This window comes from Cryptomeria japonica, chromosome 10 (assembly GCF_030272615.1).
Source record: "Cryptomeria japonica chromosome 10, Sugi_1.0, whole genome shotgun sequence".
Classification (NCBI taxonomy): domain Eukaryota; kingdom Viridiplantae; phylum Streptophyta; class Pinopsida; order Cupressales; family Cupressaceae; genus Cryptomeria; species Cryptomeria japonica.
Genome location: NC_081414.1, coordinates 117,078,502 through 117,101,211, shown reverse-complemented (window position 1 = coordinate 117,101,211; position 22,710 = coordinate 117,078,502). Strand labels below are relative to the sequence as shown.

Below are 22,710 nucleotides of genomic sequence, written 5' to 3'. Positions count from 1 at the left end.
GTAACACCAATCTCCATTTGCATCCTGGTATAACTCCATGTCTGCAAGGCTAAACCTTTCCTTTTTCTTCATTAGCCCGAAGATCATCTCAACTGGTTTGCCACAGTGGCAAACTCATCACTTCTTATTCTTCCTCTTCTGTCCCGGTAGCTCATCATGCCTTCTCTTGTTGATCCGGTCCATATCTCTCTTTTCACACACCTGAGGCATCTTTATGTTTCACTTTGGTCATCCGGTATGAGCCTTCAATCACTTGCCTTATATTTCTTGACTGACCTATTCCAGAGAGTTATAATGCATTCCATGCATGTTGGGAGATAAGCTCAGTATTACCACTTACCGGTAGGAGTAGATAGACAGTTGCACTCAACCCACCAATATCCGATGGGAGTGGATCTTTGTTGCTCATTCTGCTTCCAACATTGCACTAGCATGACTTTACTGAGATTGAGCAAACATATCTTCAAACAGACATATGATCCGATAACCTTCCCATATGTCTTCCTTGCTATCTTGATGCAGCACACTTTCTGTCAGACTTCTCTTCATTTTGTGACAGCATCTTCATCTGGTGGGAGTCCTGCTGTATGACATTAAACAAACTGCATACTGGTTGCCTGCCCTTCTTCATTAGTTCAATCTTGCTTTCTTACCGGTCACATGCTTGCTAGTTGGCAACAACACACTGCCAACACATCACTCACCGATTGACATACCATACCGGTTGACATCAATGACAACACAATGGCAACACTTTTTACCCTTAAAGACATAATTTTTAAAATCTGAGAACATGGGTAGGAATAATTTGGCATGAGGATCAAAACCCTAATTTCGGAAAAAACAAAATTTTTCAAACCCTTGCTTTTTACAGTTAGAAGCAAATATTTTTTGAGTTTGAAGACATGGGCAGGATCAGAATGACTTTAAGAACAAAGCCCTAATCTCAGGAAAAAGAAATTTTTTTCAAGCCTTTCTTTTTACATCTAGAGGCGAGATTTTCAAATTTCGACAAAATGGGTAGTAATAAAATAGTTCAATGAACAAAACCCAGATGCCACTTTCAAAAAAGTAGAAAAACCAAAAATTTCTAAAAATAGCAGGTTGTCAGAAATGACCCAAAGCAATTGCGATTTTCATCCTTTAGACCTTGTGAACACTTTGACGATACTCAAATTCAATTCTGAGCATAAATTCTCAGTCTGGCTCGGAATGACCCCAAAACTCTAACTCCTCATTTGCAAAAAGATTGGTGATTAGCAGTTGCGACGCCAAAGCAAAACCCTAAAAAGCAAAAAAAAAGGGGGTCCCCATTTGCAATGGGGCGATGTGTGAAATAGGTCACAACAGGTTCCAAATAGGCAATTTGACACAATGCACTTCGATTGTGGGATATGCTTGTCCTGCTTCACAATACAGAGCAGAATTGGAGAAATTGTAGAACTGATTGGTAGTACTAGGTTGCACAATAGAGTTCCTTTGTTTGAATGTATGATGGTGAAAATTGAGATCACGGACTCTTTTTAATAAGTTTAAATTGACATTTTTTGAGCTACACCTAACCTTTTTGGCGTTTCAGAAAGTTTTGAAACTCAGTGAAATGTTGACACCTTGACCACTTAGCCATCTATTGAAGTTCTTGAAAATTTTGATATCTTGTCAGTGGTTTGGCAATTTTGTGAACTCATAAACCAGCTGACACTTGCTCACTGAAACTTCTTGGATGGAGCTTTATTTTGAACTTAAAACCTTCATCAACATTTCAGTGCTTTTACGAACTTGCAAACCAGTCAACGCTTAAAACCTGATAACATCCATTGGGACCTTGAGCTAAAAGATAAATTTTGTTGGCAATTTCAAAGGTTCCCAAACCTTGAAGACTTGCTTAAGACTAACTCTACAAGATCTTAAAAGGACCAAAATTTTTGAAAAGAGATTGAGGCAAAATTTGCAGGAAACAGGGGGGTAGAAATATTTATATCATATTGGTATACTTGTGGCTTTCAAAGACAAATAATTTTTGCTGTTCCATTATATGTTTCTCTTGAGTCGTGGTTTATTTCATTTACTGATTTTATACCTGCCATATATTCCACAAGAATATTAGAGTATGCTGCCGTAACAGTTGTGGTACCAATTGCAAAATTAACAAGGGTTCGCTTTACATTTTTGTGGACTGTACATTTCCTATATTTTTGCTGCATACTTTGGGTTTCTGTACCATTATTGTTCTCCTATACTGTTAGACACATTACAAAGGCTGCTGGGTATTGAAATCAAGGAGGTCAAAGTCTGATGTTTAGAAAATCAGCTTTTGAAGGTTAAAATCAGATTTAGCTGATAAAATCATCTTTATTGAATCTTCTGTATATCATTAGAAAAGGTCCTAGACATTGATAAAGGCCACTGTACACATTAGGAGGATATCTTTAATATTATATTAGATGTTGTTAGCTTTCGTCTGCTGTACCAGCTCAAATCAGACACAAACAACTTTATGTGAGACAATAACAACTTTATCACATCTGTACAAGTTGTACTTGCAGGTCCAAAATTATTAGTAAAGATTGGTTTTGTAACTTTGTTATAGGATTACACCATGTTTTGAGGCAGCCATTTTCTTTTTATGGGCATTGTAAGAATTATTTCTATTGGCAGGTACTGTTGTTTCCAGCCATACCTAGCCTGTCACAAGGGTTTGAGCTGCCGTGCATACTTTTCTGGCTGCTGTATATGAAAATAGTATTGCTGTTCTGCACATTAACAATCATTCAGTGGTTTTACAACAGCTGAAAACATCTAGAATGAGCCATGAACATAATTTCATCATTGAAGGATTCTTCTCCACTTGCAATTGATGAATTGCTTTCCTCTTTAGAATAGAAGCTCCTTTTAAATTACGTGACTTCTTTCCTTTCCTCACAACATTCTTATTTCTATATTTAGTCTCCTTCTCATTGCTGCTGTCTTATTCCTTCTCATATGGACATTTTGATGGAAAGCATCCGCTTTCCACAGTTAAAACATTTTAAGGGCAGCTTGCCCTTGTATTTACCAGAACCTCTTTTTAATTTTCTTACAAAGTGGGTTGCTTCACAATCTGATTCTTCTTCTGAGATTTCATTGGATACATGTTCCTTATCTTTGCTTTTCCTTGAAGAAGATTCAACATTTGTTCTCATTTCATAGGTTGTTAGAATACCATGCAACTGGTCCACTGTCATCTTGTCAAGGTCAGCCATTTCTTCAATAGCCGAAACTTTAGCATCAAATCTCAGAGGTAGTGATCTTAAAATCTTTGGAACAACAGTCTTATCTTCAATCTTCTCTTGTAAGCCCTTTAGGGATTTTACCGCTTCATCAACTCTCAAGAAATAAGCTGCAATACTTTCTTTTTCACGCATTTTTAGACTTTCAAACAACATTCTATGAGTTTGAAGGTTTGCATTCTTAACTTTTTCATCTCGTTCATACGCATTTTGAAGTTTATCCCACCTAGCTTGGGCTGTATCGCAATGCATAATTTTTACAAACTCTGACTTAGATAAGCCACATAATATAGCATTCATGGCTTTAGCATTACTTTCAAATGCTTTCTTTCCATCAACATCCGTAGGAGGTACAAAAGGGACTGTATATCCATTTGCAACACTTATCCAAATGTCAAATCCTAGAGACATCAGGTATGCTTACATGCGAATACTCCAGAAGGTGTAGTTAGACCCATCAAACAAAGGAGCTCTATTAGTTACAAGACCTTCAAGGGCATTCATCTTGAACTACCAAGAACTGACCTTCAAGCTTTTAAGCTTAAAAAGTGTAATGTCCCCAATTTTTAGCCTTCTGGCTAATAGGAGTAATATAAAGTCATTAAAATAAATTAATTATTAAAAAGTGACACTATATTTAATTAATTTAATTAAAAAAGTGACTAAAGTAAAAAAGTAAAATAATAATTAAATTAGTCACTTAATAAAATAAATAAAGTGTACCTGCCCTCTTCTAGAAGCCTCTCATGATGGGTTATGAAAAAAGATAAATAGAAGAGGGTAAGTGTGGGAAGGCAGGCTTGGATTTGGAATTGTTGAATTGATTGGGTCTTGTAGGACCGCAGGGTGTCTGCAGACTAGAGTCTTTGGGAACGGAAACTCCCATTGGCAAGCATAACTGAGGGAGTGAGAGACCTCCCGAAGGGTTGCATTTGCAGTGGGAGATATTACAGTCTCCCTATTTGTGCATATTGTAGAATTTTATTGGTGATCATGGAGGTTGCTTCAGATTGTTGACCTAAGACTCCAATGATCATCATTTTGGAATAAGGAGAGCTAGGTGAGTTTATTGAAGGGATCGGTTTGGAGAAGCTATTCATGCTGGGACATCCATTCTCAGTCCGAAAACAAGATATCGGTCTGTATCTTTAACTACAATCTGCCACAATCTCCCTAGGATCTTCACAAACTTCACATTTGGGTGGAGCGTTTTGATGTTTAAAGGATGTCGATGCTTTTAGAGGAATTTTGAAGGAGTTTGGGAGGCAAATCGAACTATGATATAGCTGCTGTCATTCAAGTTGCAGACTTCTCCTACCACATATTTTGATCAGTCATCTCCATCAATTTGGCATTGGAAGACAGCATTGGCACATAGGAGACAAGGCGATTTCCTAGCGATATAATGGTGATGATTTCATGACAGTTCGACCCCAAATCAGACATTGGATCTGAATTGCACCTGTCAATCATAAACCCCCGATTTTGTTCATACCTCCCCAAAGGTACACCGATTTTCACAAAGAAAGGGTCCAAAAATCATAGGAGGAAGAGCCGATGCTTGGGGAACAGTTTGGAGGATGATTCGTTGTCCATCTCACTACTTTGGTGAATCTGATCTGAGGCAGGTCCGTGGCCTTGTGACCTTCGATATTCATTGATAGATGCATATGACTGCTTGGAACCACCTTGGGAGATAGGCGCTGCCTTCTGGAAAGGATCCGATCAAATTGAGGGAGCATTCCGGCCACTAGTCAGCAGGTTACATTTGGAATCAGACTTCTTGACAGCAGCAGGGGCGGCCCTTGGAGGGGTTTGAATCTACACATCGAAGACATCACCATTGAGGATATTGCTTCGCACTTCATCATTTCAACTAGGCATCATATATCAGGTTCTTTAGACACCACAAACTTGTCATTTTCAGTTAGTATGCATTAGATTCTGAGCACCATATGTCCTGAGAAAAATATGAGATATAATAAGACCCTATGATGATTTTGAAAAGCGTATGATGATTTTGTAAAGCACATTGAATAGACATAACAGCAAGTTGAAGGTAGTTTTGAGGCTGCATATCATGTAATCAGTTTTCTGATGTTGTTTGCAAACTATTTGTTAAAATCTCAGTCCTAGTTATTCATGGTTATGAGCCTAAAAATTGTTACTGTTTGGTGTCATTACTTTACTAGTTCATCACACTTCACATTATGAGTTATTTTTGAATTAGAATGTAATATACAATGTCCCTTATACCACACTGAAAGTTAAGGACAGTGAGCTATTCTTGGTTAAGCCAAGTGTTTGACGAAATATCCCAGCAAGAAATTAAGAAGTTTATTATCAGAATTGACTAGGGACATTACAAAAAGAAGGTATTTGGCTCTGATACCAATTGAAAGACAACTTAGAAATATTGAGAGGGGGGGTGAGTCAGTATTTCATGGAATTTAACAATTAAAACTATGCAAAAGTGATAATTAGAACCTTCCTAGAGAGACACAAGATTTTTCTCGTGGAAAACCCTCTCGGGTAAAATACCACGGTACAAATAGCTTCCATTAATGAAAAATGGGCACCAACCTAGAGTTACAGAAGTGAGCACCAACTCTTTATGAAGCACCAACTTCGATTCACAGAGGCTTCAACCTCAAATTGAGCTACAACTCAATTACACTCTGTTTCTGATAGCAAAAAAATACCTGCACCTATCTCATCTTATGTTTCACTCAGCTTCTATGGATTCACTCTACTAGTTTAATCTCAACACACATATGAACCATGCTTAAATGAGAGCACTATACGCAGGTTGAACAACATCACATAGAATACCCCCAAACATTATCTCCAATAGACTTGTACATCTTCATCTTCTACACAACTCACACTAAAATGATCGATATATATAAAAAATGCCAAGATTGTTTTTTTAGAACACAAAGCTCAACAACACCTCCTCTGTACATTATTAACAATATGAAAACCAAGCATTAAAATGACATATTTGTTAGCGGTAATATTGTACGGTATGGTAAGCTCGAGGAGAAGTTGACCTCGAGCTTCCCACAGACTTCCCACGGGGCTATGGAGGAGCATGGTATCGTAGCATCTCCGAGAGGGGATGGCGACAGGGAATTAGAGCAGTTCTTGGCCGATATGGTTGTGGAAGCCAGACGGGTGGTAGCCTCGGTGAGGTCTTAGGGAGAGGCCCGGGCAGACGACGAGTTGGAGCAGCTACTGGAGTTTATGAGGGACAAGTGCAGGACCCACTTTACTCAGTGCTTTGAGTTTGGTGGATGGCCTACCACAAAGACCTTACAGATGTTGGAGAATTGGGGCCTCCGGGAGCAGGTCAGCGAAACCAGCAGACAGTCATTGTTAAGGTGAATAGAGCAGTCCTTTCGAGAAACCTACTATGAGCTGCGGAGGACGCAATATATTGCCGACAGTACAGAGACCCAGTGCAGGGAGGCCGTGTTGGCACGGGACGAGTTGGCTACTAGGCTCTAGCAGACGGAGGAGCTCCACAGAGAGCAATTGGCTCGGGCGACGACCGCATGGGATGAAGAATGAGCTGCCTTGGAGACAGTGTTAGCCGGAGAGAGGATGGCTAGGGGTGCCTTGGAGGCACGGTTGGAGGAAGTGCATGAAGATAGGACTATGTTGGAGAACCGACTGGGTAGCGCTTTGGAGCAGGTGGACTAGAAAGATAAGGAAGTCTTGGAGGCAGCATTGATGGTGAAAACAGCGATGGAACGTCAAATGGTTGTGGAGCGGGACCTCAAGTTGCAGACTGAACAGGTCTACGAGTTACACGCTCGCCTGAGTGCCGCCCCCTCTCCACTAGGGACGCTTCCTCCACCCCCTTCTCAATCCTAAGTTTTATGTTGTAATCCTTCCATGTTGCTTTCCAGTCGTCAGGAGACAACCTTGTTTTTTTTGGGGGATGATGTTAGCGGTAATATTGTACGGAATAAAATAGTTAATTAGATAGTACTTTACTTTCATTAGTAATGTAACCGAGGGATGGTAGTTACGGTGCGACGGTTGGCACTCGCACCCCCTCGGTATCTTTATATACCTCGGAATGTAACTTGTAACACATGGACGATTATGAATGGAATAGCATGTCTTATGTTTTATCTGATATCTATGGCATTATTATTCTACATTGAGTGTTCTAATGGTATGTTCTAAACTGTTCACCCAGAGGGTAAACAATATTCATTTTTTCAATACCTCCTCTCTAGATTTTCACAGAGAAAGAACAACCCTGCCAATCCTTTTCCGCAGATAATGAAGAAGAATAATCTGTTACTACATCAAAACGGCTCACAAATACTTAAAAGAAAAAATGCAATTTTTACAACACACACCTTGACACTACAGCGACTCAATTTTTAACGCAAGCTTCTGAGAAAGAATCATGTTAAAAAAAAACAAAACGGCTCTTAGCAAAAACACTGAAACACATTTTAAAAACTTGCACACTCTGTCCATCAATCATCGTATATTCAAACCACCAATAGAGATAGTATATTCAGGCTGAATCAATTTACAAGGAAAAACCGGCCAACATGGATTAACCAAAACTTAATACATTGAACACCCGTCACATACGTTTTCCAAAGAGCTCGATGTCCTTCTAAAAAATAATCACCACCACAGCGATACTCTTTTTGGCATAATATAATTCGCTGCCAAAAAAACGGCTATGATCATGTAAGAAGTCGACATACATCCTTTTGTGAACACGATGCCCAGAATATTTCTTTTCAAAAACAGCTCATAGCACACACGATTCTTTGTAAAAAAAACTTTTTATTAGCAAGCAAGAGACATGCATATAATTCAGTGTAACATCTCACCATACGAAAGTCGACAAACTCCATATCATCCAAAACCGATGCATACATTTGATTATCATCAAAACATGTTGTGAACAACCACGACTCCTTGCACTTCCAACATGCATTCCTTCATGATTGAGCATTCATTCTTTTTTACAAACATACGTTTTTTTTACAAGAAAAATTCCAGATCTCTGATGGCTGACAACATCTCTGAATCACAGAATTCATCATATACACTTCTGAAAGAAAACGCACATCAACCAGATTATAAGTGAATACGATACAAACCAACTTCAGTCATACATGGAGAAATAGTTAAAAGCTATGGCAAAATATACACTTGGCGATTAAGGAACACCTTTGATCCATTAAGGAGACAAAAGAGCATACACACAGTCAACCAAGTATCTTGAGCAATAAAACAGCCAGGTAGCTCAAATATAAATTCCGAAACTCAGTAGCAGACCGTTAACATAAATGACAGAAACAATCAACACTTTTTTCAGAAGTTTGATATTTATTTTTTCAGAATCTCCTAAGATCACTTGCAGAAGTGTCATTCCAGATTTCTAGGATCAAATCATTAAAAACAAACAATTTTAACAATAAGTCTTTTTTATGATGCTTAGCAAAATTTGGAAGATATGAATTTGTTTTGGTTTCTGTTTTTAGGATTGTTTAATTATAATTCATATATTCATTATTATGAGTATTTTATGAGTCCTGACAATAAAGTTTTGGCCTATCAATTTTGTCGGCTTTGGGCAAAACATGATTTTGTATATTGGCCCAATAAAGAATTGAAGACTAATGAAGAATCCGTTTGCCAAAAAAAAGCACCAAATTTGTATGTTTGCAGCAAACAATTACACAGGATATCATAAAACTCAATATTTGTGCACTTACTGAGGAAAATCACCCCGTTCTAGCATATGATGGTTGGCCTTAAACTAGGGAAAAGCAGAATAACAAAAGTACAAATCAGATTAAAAACAAAAGCAAAAATTGTAATGGATCACTACTTCATCTGTACCATTACTGTCTGTCCATCATATTTAATCACTGCTTATCCATATAGCTAATGTTCATTCACAATGTAGTTTAGTGTTTATCGTATGGTAATTCTCAGTGCATAATGTCACTGTTCTTTCACACTGTAAATTTTCATCTTGGGCAGCGGGTTTGACAGACTTTGACAGCAGATTTCTTCTTCTTCTGATCATAATTTCTGTTTTGGCAACAATCTAATGGTGATCGGACAATCCTCCTTTGACAACATTTCTGGATCAGCATACCCTTCCTAGGGGTTCCTTGCTTTGATACTGAATGTTGGACGAATGAACGCATGTAGTTTGAGAGATTTGGATGGCACACACTTCAATGAGTGTGACTTGTATCTATTACTGAATGGAGAAGTTACAAGATGGTTGTAAATTAATTGTAAGTTATTTTTTAGACATAACTACTAAGGTGTTTTGCATAATTAATATAAGCAATAAGTGCCTATGTGCAAAGTGTGGTCTAACATCATAACTAATAATGTCAGGATCCTAACTTGAGATTACCATTCTATTTGAGTAGCTATTTGTCCAGCTTTAATATTTCTCTGAAATTGGCAGAAGAGTGAGCTTGGGTTAAACAATATTTTTACCATACTATTACTCTATGTCACAGGTTTCGCCGATTTTCAGCCATGGAGTTTGAAATTCGGCGAACTCCAAAACATGAATAAAAATTCATTAAAATTTGCCCTGTATTCGTATGAGTTAAGGGCATAGTTTTTTCTTGATAAAATATATTTATAAAAATGTTTTTTTAGGGTTATTCAGGCTGAGTGACATGATTGTGTTCATCTGCGAAATATTTTTTAACACTTTCAATGTCAAATGGCATGAATGAGCATATCCATCGCTGACTAGGATAGAGTTTCATTTAGTGCTTTTCAATGTCGAAAAACGGGAGTGAAACCTCATACTCCAGCTGGCTGAAACCTTTAGAAAAAAAATAAGCATACGGATATAGGTCGCTGATTATAGAAATAGCACAACTTTTATGCTTTGGGGTTGGAGCCTTGGGTCGGCTTCTCTTTTAATTTTAAATATTTAGATTTAATTTTTAAGTTTTATTTCTATTTTAAATTTTAGTTTTAAAATAAAATTTAATCTCTTTATATTATGTTTTAAATCATGTAGATTTGTTAGTTTTTTTAAATTAAATATATTAAATTTTAATATTTAAAATTATAATATAATTATTCAGTATATAAAATTTGATATAGTTATTTTTTATATATTAATAATATTTAAATTACATTTTAAAATGTTATAATATAAATAAAGTTTAAAATTTATTATAATGTATTCAAATTTAACATAATATATATTTTTTTAATGGATTTATTATTCATTTTTAGAAAATATCAAATTTATATAAGGTGAATTTGATGACAACTTTGTTATTTGAATTTTTTGACCTAGCCGAACTTCATCTGAATTTTATTGTTGTCGAACGTGAATTCGAACTTGAACCTTGTGACATAGCTACTACTCAAAGCATCACCTCCAGCTACTGACGAATCCTTGCTACTTTGATTTTGCAGACTCTTTGCTATCATATCCTGCAGCTTATCGAATTTTTGATAAAGATTCAATTCTGTTTTTTTTTTTGAAGCACTGACTTCTTGGGTGGTAGAATCTTTCGTCAGTTGACAATCTTCCTTATTTTCCTTTTTAAAGGATATCATTGCAAAGTTCAAATTTCATTTTCTCTCTATCATTGTCTACCCAAGTCAAGACCTGCTTTGGTAGGATTTAACATGTAATGAACAAATTTTAACACACCAAAGCTATTTCGATCACAAACTTTAGCAGTCATGTTGTATGATGCCAGCATACAGTACACAATAATAATTTTTAATCTTAATTACAATCACATAAAGCAAAATATGGGTGTTAAAATAACTGCAAATAGAGAAATATATGTTAGCCATGTCTAATAAGCACACATATGCATTTTACAGCAGCTGATGTCTTTTCCAAAAATCTTGAAACATGGGAAGTTACTTTTAGGGAGATTGGTATTTTTTTCTTTAATTGGGAACTAGTCAAATTGAGAGTGCAAATAGAAGGAAAAAGTAGATGGTTTTGAACTATGGTTGTACATTGTCTATGATTAGTCTTTGAGAGGCTGATTTCTAAACTCTATGCAGGGAAGTATTCGGATATGCCAAGCAAGGCTGATGAATGGTTCCAACAAGGGAAGCTGGTAAGTGTTTTGTCGTAATAATGTGGGTACATTATTGCATTTTCCTAGACATAAATGCAACTAGAAAACTCAAATGAATTATTCTTTAATCTTTCACAGAGTTAGATATAATATCTTTGTTACCAGTTCTTTAGAAAAAGCGCCTTGTATTTGGGTCTGGTTCAAACTTAGTTTAGGCTGTGGAATAGATCTATAGGGCCATCTAGGGTCCTACTAGATGAACTTGGAAAGAACCTAGGCAAACCTGCCCCCCAAATTTTTTATTTTATTTTGTTTCTCTTTTTTGACTTGATGGTTGGCCAAAACGTAAAAATGTGAGCCCTAACCCTAAAAGTACCATCTAAACCATTTGAAACACTAAAATTAATTCCTTTTACCCCATTTTTAATACAAAAGACAAACCAACCATTCTTGCTCGTTATTTACACAAATAGAGTTGAAGATTAGTCATTGAAAGTTCCAAAGCGGTCAGATTATTAATCCTATACAATCTCTCTTTCTCCATGTCTCTGTCTCTTTGTATATATATACGTACGTATACATATGAAATCCCCTTGTACCTCCTGAATGGGTTTCGTTTGAGTTCTAGTTTGGGGCTTCTATGACCTTGGGTTCTCTATGGGTCCTTAGAAGGAACCACCATAGGGAACCTAGGATGCTTGGAGTGGACCTTTGGTGAACTTGGCCTAGACTTGGGCAAACCATAGGCTGCCTAAAAGAAAAAGCAAATGCAATAATTTTTTTGAACATTTTTTTATAAATATAAAAGTGCCTAAATACTTAATTTTGTTCTAAAGTGATCTTAACCTCTTTTGCCTCATTTCACAAACACATGTGAGTAAAACAACATTTTTGCCTCCAAGCTGCCGTTGTTAACAGATTTTTGAAGGTTGGTGCATTTTTTTTGGAGGTGAAGGATGAGAGAGAAAGACCTATATTGATAGTAGAGAAAAAGTTGGATGTGGAAGATGTATCAATCATAGGTGAGTGAATCTTATAATTCTTTTTTAAGCTTTGAAGAATTGTTTTAAGTTTTTTTAGATTTCTTTTTATTTAAAAAAATGAATATTTTTTAAAACCTTTTATTCATATAGAATGTTTAGTAATTCTAGTTTAGTTATTCCACATGTAAGAGATAATTTAAATTTGATGTAGAATCACCTCTTTGATGACATACATTTATAGTCAAACAACTTTTTGGTGATGGGGGTTATCATTGGAATTTTAGCCAATGTTGGAATGTGTATAAGAGCTTGTATAATTGAGTGAAAGTTCACTTGTGTTCTATTCACAAGTAGAAATAAGAATTTGTCTAGATCCAAATAAAACGGGTTGCCAAAGCAACAAATAATGGGATATGTTAAAGAACAAGAGGATGTTGACATGGTAAGAAATAGATAAATGGAAATGCATATTTTCTTTAAGAAAGGATCACGAAAACCTTATACTAGATTGACACAATTGTCGGGACCACTTTCTTTCATGCCACCATCTATTAAAGTAATATTTATTTTATATTTTTTTATTCTTTTAGTTAAGTTCTTATCCTTTTCTTTATTAGATGTCACTTTTATCCTTGTTAGATAAAACTTTCGTAACTCTTTTTTAAGGAGACTTCCGCTCCTTAGTGGTTTTTTAATGAAAAGCGGGCTCAATTTTTCAGTCAAATTCATGCAGCATTTTTTTTAGAAATAGTGCTTTTTTAACTTTTGAAATTCATTGATTTATTTTGTAAAAATCATGTGCTTATTTTGTCTGCAAAATGATGTTTATTTGCTTTTTGAATTTGCAATTTTTTTAGTTGTGAGTGGCTGAAAAGTTGATGGTTAGGGCATATGTGCAGGTGCGGTGGCTTTTTGTAGTGCCACCTAGAGTTTCAAAAGTAATTTTTGGCGATTTTATTAAAAATGGTGGACCTTTTCAGCACCTATGGTTTGCAGTAGCTAGGGCACGTGATTTGCAGTATTTTTGATAAAATCATGTTTTTTCTTCATTATTTTTTTGACAAATTTTTTATAGAATTTTGTCTTTGTGGTGTTGACTAAGGTTTGACTTGCAAACTTTGAAGTCTAAATAGCAAAAAGTTTTTTTTTGGTGGTTATGAATTGTGGGAGGGATGGCTTCATTACCTAACATTATGTTGGAAGGAAGCCAACATTTTTTTAGCAAGAACTACAACACATGCTCATGATTTTTGAGTATAGATGCCTTGATAAAATTGCCCTCGATATTGATGCTTGGCCAACAGTTGTAGGTAAAGACTAGGACAAGTTTGATGAGCACGATCAAGAATCCATCATGCTGATCAAGTTATCAATGTTGAAGTAATTAGGTGATTCCACAATTGGAGTAATTAGGTGTCTCCATAACACCTCGAGATCCCTGGAAGATCAAAACAACTTCCACAAGAGAGAATGTCAAGAAAGATTGTTTCAACGAAAAAATCGCTTAAAAATCATCCAAATCACAATTTATCGGGAGTCATTTGTCCCGCTGATTTAATTTGCCTAAAAATCACGAATGATTTTTTGGTAAAAAGTTAGGATTTTTGTAAGGAAAAAATCACGAGTAAAATTTAAAAAAGTGATTCGAAATTTGACGCAACCCTAAAAGGTCGCTATTTTATAACGCACGGGAAAAAGAAAAACGCAATTTCTCCTGCTTCATTTTTTCGGTTTTCCTTAACATGCGACTGAGGGACTCCTTCGACAACTGACGACATTCAGAAGTTGAATAAATATTTTGTTTTTGCTCATTTTTTTTTGTAGTTTCTAGGAAAACGGATTCAACATCTATCGTTCGATTTATTATTACGATTAGCAAACCAGAATTTCGTATTACCTTTGGAAATATTTAACTATTAACTTGTAATAATAAAGTCTTTAAGATTTTCCAAATTGTCTTTAGGATTTGATAAGAATACTATTTAAAGAGAAGATAGTCTATATCGGTCACAATAGACTGTAATATTTAACAGTTAACTTGTAATAATAAAGTCTATTATCGGTCACAATAGATTGTTAATAAAAGAAGTTTGCCATTACAAATCCTATCAACACGCTATATACATTGAATGCGCTATCTCCAAGAAAATCTGCAAGGCACAAACTATATATTTTCAAGAAAGTGTGCTATGTTCTATTAATTTAGTGTATATGTGTGTTTTTTTAAGAATATTTAAAGAAATTATATATTTTCAAATGTTCGATAAATTTGCCAATTTATTGTCGATTTTTTCTCGATTTTTTGCCGAGTCCCAATTTTTTTAAAATTTGGGCCAAAAGATTTATTGCCGAGTAAGAGTTTTTCATCTTTGGTTTCAACAATGCAAGATTGACTGAATATTGATAATGGACAAAAAAAGTGTACAATGAGAAGCCTTGCTTATAAATGCAAGGTGATAAGGTAGGTTGACAACTACCCTTGATGCAAACATTAAATGCATGATGTAATATCAAATGCTAAGAGAACACAAATAAATAATGAGACATGGCTCCATTATAAGGAACTTCTAGAAATGCCACCTAGGATAACAAACTTAGAACCTAAGAAAACTTGATATGTGAATAGGTTTCCACTAATGACTAGTTAGGTAATAATTTCATTCACACTAACGCACCCCCTTGAGTGCAACTTCGGGAGAAGATTATTATGTAATATGTAATATGTGTCCTGGCTACAAAACCATTTTAGGTACCCACGTACATTGCAAATGCAATGCAATCTCTCACAAACGAAGAAAAGTAGAAAATCCAATGGGACAAAATGGGGAAAAGGAGAAAATTCCAATGGACAAACAGAGAAAAGGAGAAAATCCAATGGGACAAAACTCCTCTCCAAAAGAGAGAAAAGATGATAAGCAAACAAATTATGATGCATGGAGGACTCAACGATACCTCCAAGGACTACACACATCATGTATATACAAGCAAGTATCCCCCCGTAGGAAGGAAAGAGAGAGACTACACAATGCCCCCATAATGGATAATGTCTTGTAGAAACGGTGAGTGCTTGAAGACAAAACATAGTCTAATGCCTACAAACAATATTTTTCCCTTTGGAAAGAAGATAAACCAAGTACAAATGCAAGAATGCTTCCCATTAGGAAGCGAAATCCAAATGTCTCTGAAATCTGCTCATATGCCACCAAGTCCTTGGATGATGAAGATGCCACAAACCTATCAAGTACATGCGCAATCATAATAGAAGGTGACAAACAAGGAACCAATGGAAACTAATTTTGAACAAGCTTCGAAGACAAGATGAAGTGACAACAGTTGTGCCATGACTGTCATCAAATAGGAGAGATAAACCCTCAAATTGGTCTTCCAAATCTGAAATGTGAAACTCCACAAACAATGAAGCAATGTCTATCAAATAGGAATCCCAATCAGGAAGACAAATAGACACCTCTTGCAATGAATCACGGAAAAAGATGAGTGTGTGATCTCAACTGGAGAAGTAGGAGTTGTAGGAGGAGTCTTTGGCTCATCATAACTATCAAGTGTTGCATCATATTCAAACTCCTCTAAGGTATCATCATCAAAGGGAAGATTGTCAACATCATCAAGTGGGATGAGGCAATCTGAAAGAGGGATCATCTGGGAATGGAGGAACATGTGGATCTCCAAAAACCTTTGAAATAATAGTCCAAACTATGCGTGGGCATTGAATGCCTTTAAACTTGAGGTAGATATCATAGAAGTTTTACTAATACTACAATCAATCAACCCTATGATATATGATCATTCTTATTACCCCAAATGGATTGCTTCCATTGTGTCTTTGGCTTAGGAATGAGTCCATAAAGATGAGGCAAGAGAAAGCCACTTACAATGTGTTAGAATGCCTTTTGCCCATGACTCATAATTGTCCTTAGTCAAAGTAATTATAGAAGGATGAGTTGCATAACCCATGATTACATCAATGATATACCTCTCAAATGATAAATAGAGTTCAACAACATGAACTATGGCTGAAATGAAGCAATTAGATCAAAGAAGCACAACCTCAATAGTCAAAATATCCAAGTAATCCACTAGTGTGCAAAAAAGAAAAATTGAATTACACATTTTCCAGGGATAGAGTCTGGAAAAAGGGTATGGAATATGGATGGCTTTGTAGAGCTCCTCAATACCTTTCTAATATCCCAAGAATCATGAAAATTGGAGATCGTGGCAAAAAGGTATGAGCTCGAGAGCCAAAGATGAAGGTCAAACTTCAAACAACAAAACCACTATGCAAACAACAAAAGGAAAAAAAAACCCTTAAGAGGCACAAAGGGGGCCAAAATAAGCCCTTGGGGGCTAAATCAAGTCCAACCCTTGGGCCTCCATATGACCCTAGGAAACTTAGGAGCAAAAAGACATCAATGTGGGTGGCACTTGCACCAAATCCACATAAAAATTGTAAGCAAGAATGATGCCCAAGTTTGACCTCGAACTTGCCAACAAGGAGAATGTCGACCAATGAAAAATGGGCTCGGGCCAATGTGACCATAGCTTGCAAACAAGTGCTGCCCAATCGACAACGAGCCTTTAGTAGGTGCTATCCAAATGGAAGGCCACCAAATATAAGGGAGTGAGAACACAACTGCTTGTCCAATTTGGGATAAATCCACGAACTCTGCTAACCAATTTGACCATGAGCCCTTTCCAATGTAAAAGAAAAGTGTCGATTGGTGAAACAAACCATGGACTTCTATAATCACGGGATCAACACATTAAAACCAGTTGACAAAGCCTTGAATTGGGCCCTTGTTAGATGCCAAAAAACAAAATATATGGGCTGATCAATGAAAGCCGACTAGGGGTACATCGACAAAATAGGACACTGGTCCCAAATGGGATTTAAATGCATCGTTGGATATTACGAAAAGGTCGACCACAATACAAATGACCTACACAAAAATAAGCCTAAACACCTACGAAACAAGTTTAAACTATCCGCATAAAAAAGGAAACCCCCAACCAACAAAATAATAATCATGCATTGGCAAAATGGATACAACCTTGTGGAGAAGAGTGCATGAGCCAATGGGAGTTGATGCGGACCTGGCAAAAGTTTGTTAAAGTTGACCAAGAGATAATCTATGACCCTGCTACAAGGTATTGACCAACTTGTGGACCCAGTAATACAAGAAGCCAACAACAAAATAAAATTTTGCCCAAATATAAAACGTAGGTAAAAAGATAACGATGAAAAATTAAATTTCTGTATCTTGCGCTTTTGGAGGCCATTTGACCTCTCGAATCAATTTTTTTTGCTTCAGAAACAACTTTTCCCAGTTATGATTTGCCTTATATGGAAATAGGGGTTTTTGGGCCTTTTGAATGCAAAGATGATGCCCTATTTGGTCTCAAATTGTACCCAACAACAATTCAAGCAAAAACGAAACTCGCAAAGGAAGGAGTCTGGATTTTGGAGCTTTGATAACTTGATAACTAGGTGGACCACACCCTATGCACACCATGATTCTCCTAGCTATCTTTACACCCTATCCTTAGCAGCATATATTATTCACAGCTTCAATTGGCACCTACCTTACAAAGCCTTTGATTTTGGTTGGATTGCACAAGTTTTTCTTTGAGGATAGTTGTTCTACTTAGCTGTGTGGCTTTTGGCCTGCGAGCTTCAAGCTTTCCTTATCGATAGTCTATTTGTTGTGATGGCAGGTGCATTTCAATTTTGCCAGTTTGTGAACTTTCTAGGTTGCACTATTTGAAACTTGCATTGGTTGAGTAGTGATAGTTCAGATCACTCATGCAGATTCATGTGCCATTTGTATTTTTGATTGTTCGATGTTTTCTTGTTGTTGCTATCTAATCATTGTTACTAATACTACAACTAATCAACCCTATGTTATGACCATCATGATTACCCCAAACTGATTTCTCCCATTATGTCTTTAGCTTAGGAATGAGTCCATAAAGATGAGGCAAGAGATTAAGCCACCTACAATGTGTTATAATGCCTTTTTGCCATGAATTATAATTGTCCTTAGTCAAAGTGATTACAAAAGGATGAGTTGCATAACCCATGATTACATCAAAAAGGATGAGTTGCATAAACCATGATCACATCAATGATACACTTCTCAAATGACAAATAGAGATCAACAACTTGAAATTTAGCTGAAATAAAGTAACTAGATCAAAGAAGCACCTCCTCAATTGTCAATATATCCAAACAAAACTGAGATTGCTTTGTAGAGCTTCTCAATATCTTTCCAATGTTGCTAGAATCACAATTATCGACGATCGTGGCAAAAAGTTACAAGCTTGAGAGCCAAAAATGAAGATTTGACTTCAAATAGCAAAAACAGTGCTCAAACAACAAAATTCAGAGAAATTTTTGCCACCATTGGAATGTTGACGGAATGAGCTGTTTAGCGATATCTCGTTTTTGAAAAATTGCCTCCATTTGCCAAGTTATGAGCAAACGAAAAAAACCCCCCTTTAGGGGCACAAACAGGGACCAAAACACCTAGGGGCTTATAAGTTCATTCCCCCGGTCTGCCATGTGACCACGTGAAAAAAAGATTAGCGGCAGCAAGGGCGGCTTGATGGCAGAGCACCGTCGGTGGTGGCTCTCACGTGCCACCAAGCTCTCAAGTTATAGTGGCTGACAAATCTATAGAGGATGTCAAGCCTTTGCCAAACAAACAGAAACCAAGCACATATAAAGAGTAGTGATAATACAAATGACATGAATGTGGGATAAATCCCAATTAACAATTATGTCGCCAAACAATCCACACACTGACATGTGTCCAAAACTAGTTGATCAAATGGAGATAAACCCAACCTTCCATGTGCATGACTTGCCAAGTGTTAAACCCACCAACAAAGCAACAAATTTGACCTATGAACTCGATCAATGGCAAGTACTCTTTTGAACAAGATCTATAATGAAACAAGGCGCCTAACCCAATGACTTTAAACTGCCAACTGTAATACGCCCAGACCTTGGAGAGGTATCCATTCATGAAGCCACCAAACATAATAAAACCGCCAACCAAGCAAGTACACTTACCAAACATATGGTTGGATTCGCTTGCGAAATACTGCAAGGGGCCAACAAGACTTCCAGAAAACAATTGGACTAGTAATGAATAATATTTTATTATTTTCGGAAATAGTGTACAAAGAGAGGAATGGGAAAGGAAAGAGGATTATTGGCACTTACATTTACAAAACCTTAGCATGGAAAAATGAGCAGCATTTCATGGTCAGCCTTAGGACGAAAACCCTATAGTGAAATTGGTTTTTGAGGACAAAAACCCTCCTAGCCAATCTACAAGTGGATTCACATGAGATTCACAAGTGATTAGAGCAATTGGAGTTCATTTTGAATTGATAAATGTGTTGCAGGTAAGAGTTTCTGAATTTCATTTGCTTGTAAATATTAATCGATTTAATTCAAGAGGAGAGATTTGGAGATTATTTGGCAAAGATGCTTATTTAAGGAATATCCTAGCCATACGTTGTGAAATTGCTAGTTATCACATACAATGAAGTTGCAATAGTTGGAGGTTGGCATGGGTGTACTCTTTAATAGTAGTGTTGTGATTGTCACTCCTTATTGAAGAAAGAAAATTGCAGACTGTGGCATATGACATGTGTGGGAGGTATGAGGATTGAAGAAAGGGTGGACTTGTAGACAGGCCAAACATACAGTCACCTAGTTAAAATTTAGATGCCATTTGAAGGAAGACTATTCGCTGGCCCTTTTTTTGATGCTGGATGAGTTGAAGTGGGATGGGAGGAGATTATCCAGGTAGTCGATGAAACTATCAGAGAATTTCAAATGTTAAACATCCAGTCACCACCTAGCAGATTTGGATGCCTCTTTACTGGTCACCGTCTTCAGCAGGGAAGATATCTCTGTCCACTGAGGTTATTTTGGAGTGTTTTCCAAGACTGCAGCAATCAAATAGCAGATTTTTAAGGGATGGTGACAGCCCTGAGAGTTCGAACAGACCTGTTAAGGAGATAGAAGGGAGTTGACTGGTCTGCCGTGATTAACATTCTCTGGTCTAAACCAGTGATTCTGAGGTTAGGCCTGCTCTAACCCCATATTTAAATGATATAATTTGAATATAATTTGATGTATGAACATTGTTGAAGTATTTCTCTTGAGTGGCAATATATACATAATATTTCCAGCTTGATTGTTAAACTGTTGTTTTTTATAACACTTGCATGAATACATCAATATTGGAATAATTCATCGTGGGATTTTATAAGACACTTGTTAAAATACAAAAAAAAAAATAGTCCAGCACTTTACATCAAGGGCTGATGTTTATAAATAGAAATGAAGGCTTCAATAACCCCTTATTGTTCATAAATGGATGATGTTTATTTGCTAAAACCATAGCAACTTAATGAATATTTCACATTGACCAAATTGAATAACTGTTTTGGGTACCAATGGAGATCTTAACTTAGAAGAAAGAAGTTCACTTAGTGATCAAGAAATTGTAATTTATGATAGTTTGACTGGATCTCTTAAATTTTCTTTACAGGGCACTGAATTAACACTATGATGTTGAAACATGGATAGCTATAATTCCAAACAATACCAATTGCAGCCCTCCTGTGCTTCTATTGCTGTTTTCTTTATGATTGAATTGGAGGCCAATTTAAAAATGTGTTTTTTATTTTTGTATTATGTTGGTCATGGCTACTTTTTCAATTGGTGCTAGGGTTGATAAGTTTTTAAAATGTTTTATGGGACAGGCTACTGCTATATGCTTGAGCCCTTATGCGATGTCTAGTAATCTTGATTCATATTTTGTATATGAAAATTTCCCCCATAGCTATGTGATGCCCCTGCCATTTTTAAGGTTTATTTTCTCTTATTCTTAAGGTCTCATTTTGGGCTCACTTAGAAGTAGCCTAATTAGCCAACTCTTTTTTAGCTTTATGCCCTAGTAGTTGACATTTTGTTATTTATTTGGTATTTGTTCATCTATTTTAATGGTGAAGCTATGTGTGCCCTTTCATAAGCCATGGACAAGATAATTTGAATAACATTTTTGCCAGATAAAAGCCTACTCTATTGGTGGGGGCATCACAAAAGCAAAGGATCCAATCTTTGGGCTTGAGATGGGACAATCCTCTCAAGTTGAAGACAATGCTTTCAGGTATACACTGAAACAGAAAATAAAATCTTTTCAGTTTGCAACATTTAGCCTAAAAATGAATTTGTTGACTTGGTTTGATCAATTAATGGAGCAAACTTAATTTAGATTATGGAGTCTGACTTGCTGATTATCTAATTAGAGATGCATGTCATCATTATGTTGATGCGACATGTTTCCTTTTTTTATATACCTTTCATTCTTATGGTATTATTCTGGTGACAATGTAAAATTACACATCAAAAAGGGTTTGTTAAAAGCTAAATTTTACATCTTGGAACTCACTATTTAACTTATTCTATTTATTATACTTTTATAGATGGTTCTGTGTTGAAGCTGGTGATACCAGAAATCCTTCAATTGTTTTAATACATGGTCTTCCTTCACAAGTAAGAAACTTATTGAATTATTTCTTTTCCATTTCATATTTAAAAATGATGAAGAGTGTTTTAGTTTTTTCAATGGCTTTTCATTGTTTATCCAAAATAATAATATTGTTGTTGACCATGGAATCTTTGAATGTGTCGAACTTAAGAGTAGTTTCATATCTAGAACTTGGATGATAAGATGCGTTGAACCTAGATATACATGAATTATTAGTGCTAACTGAATTTAGATCTTGATTAAAATTCTTATAACAGTTTTGGTATTTTAGTTTGGTGTCCAAACTGAGTCAAAAATAAAAATATGCTCACAAACAATGAGTATTAATGTAATATGAAATACTCTGTAGTTGCCTTTATAATTTGGTGGAAAGTTATAAAGCCTTTTTTCATTGATGTAACATGAACATTTTTGACATCCCACTTCCGTTAACTCTATATGTCCATACATGTCAATTTGAGTCTAAACTATTTTGTCTCAGGCTCTGGCCTAGTATAAAATGCAGCACTTGTTTACTGGGGCAAGTGCCAGCAATAATCATAATAAATCCACTGGTTGTAATACCATTTAGTGTTACAATATCAATGCTTAAGAAATGTAAAGCTCTTTGGTGGTATGACTATCTAAAGCTTACAATGCTAGTCCATAAGCAATACACTATTAAACACTGAACAATTGCTGTAACAAAGTGCTGATACAAAATAGTACTTATGATTTAAAGAATTGATATAAAGAAAAACACTGCAACCCCCTCAAAGTGCCAATGTAATGTCTCCACTTTGATTTAGAATTT

At 36.1% G+C, this 22,710-nt stretch overlaps 1 protein-coding gene across 6 annotated transcripts in view; it reads left to right on the top strand.

Moving 5' to 3' along the window:
• Window positions 1-22,710, top strand: part of LOC131072609 (uncharacterized hydrolase YNR064C) — a 151,617-nt gene that overhangs the window by 6,717 nt on the left and 122,190 nt on the right. For all 6 annotated transcript variants that reach the window (XR_009112730.2, XM_058008829.2, XM_058008828.2 and 3 more), the window contains exons 3-5: window positions 11,331-11,386; window positions 21,436-21,536; window positions 21,853-21,922. Coding sequence is in view for 5 of the 6 variants with exons in the window: in XM_058008829.2 (XP_057864812.1) it covers window positions 11,331-11,386; window positions 21,436-21,536; window positions 21,853-21,922 (227 nt within the window). In the remaining variant the exon portion in view is untranslated. The remainder of the gene's footprint in view (window positions 1-11,330; window positions 11,387-21,435; window positions 21,537-21,852; window positions 21,923-22,710) is intronic.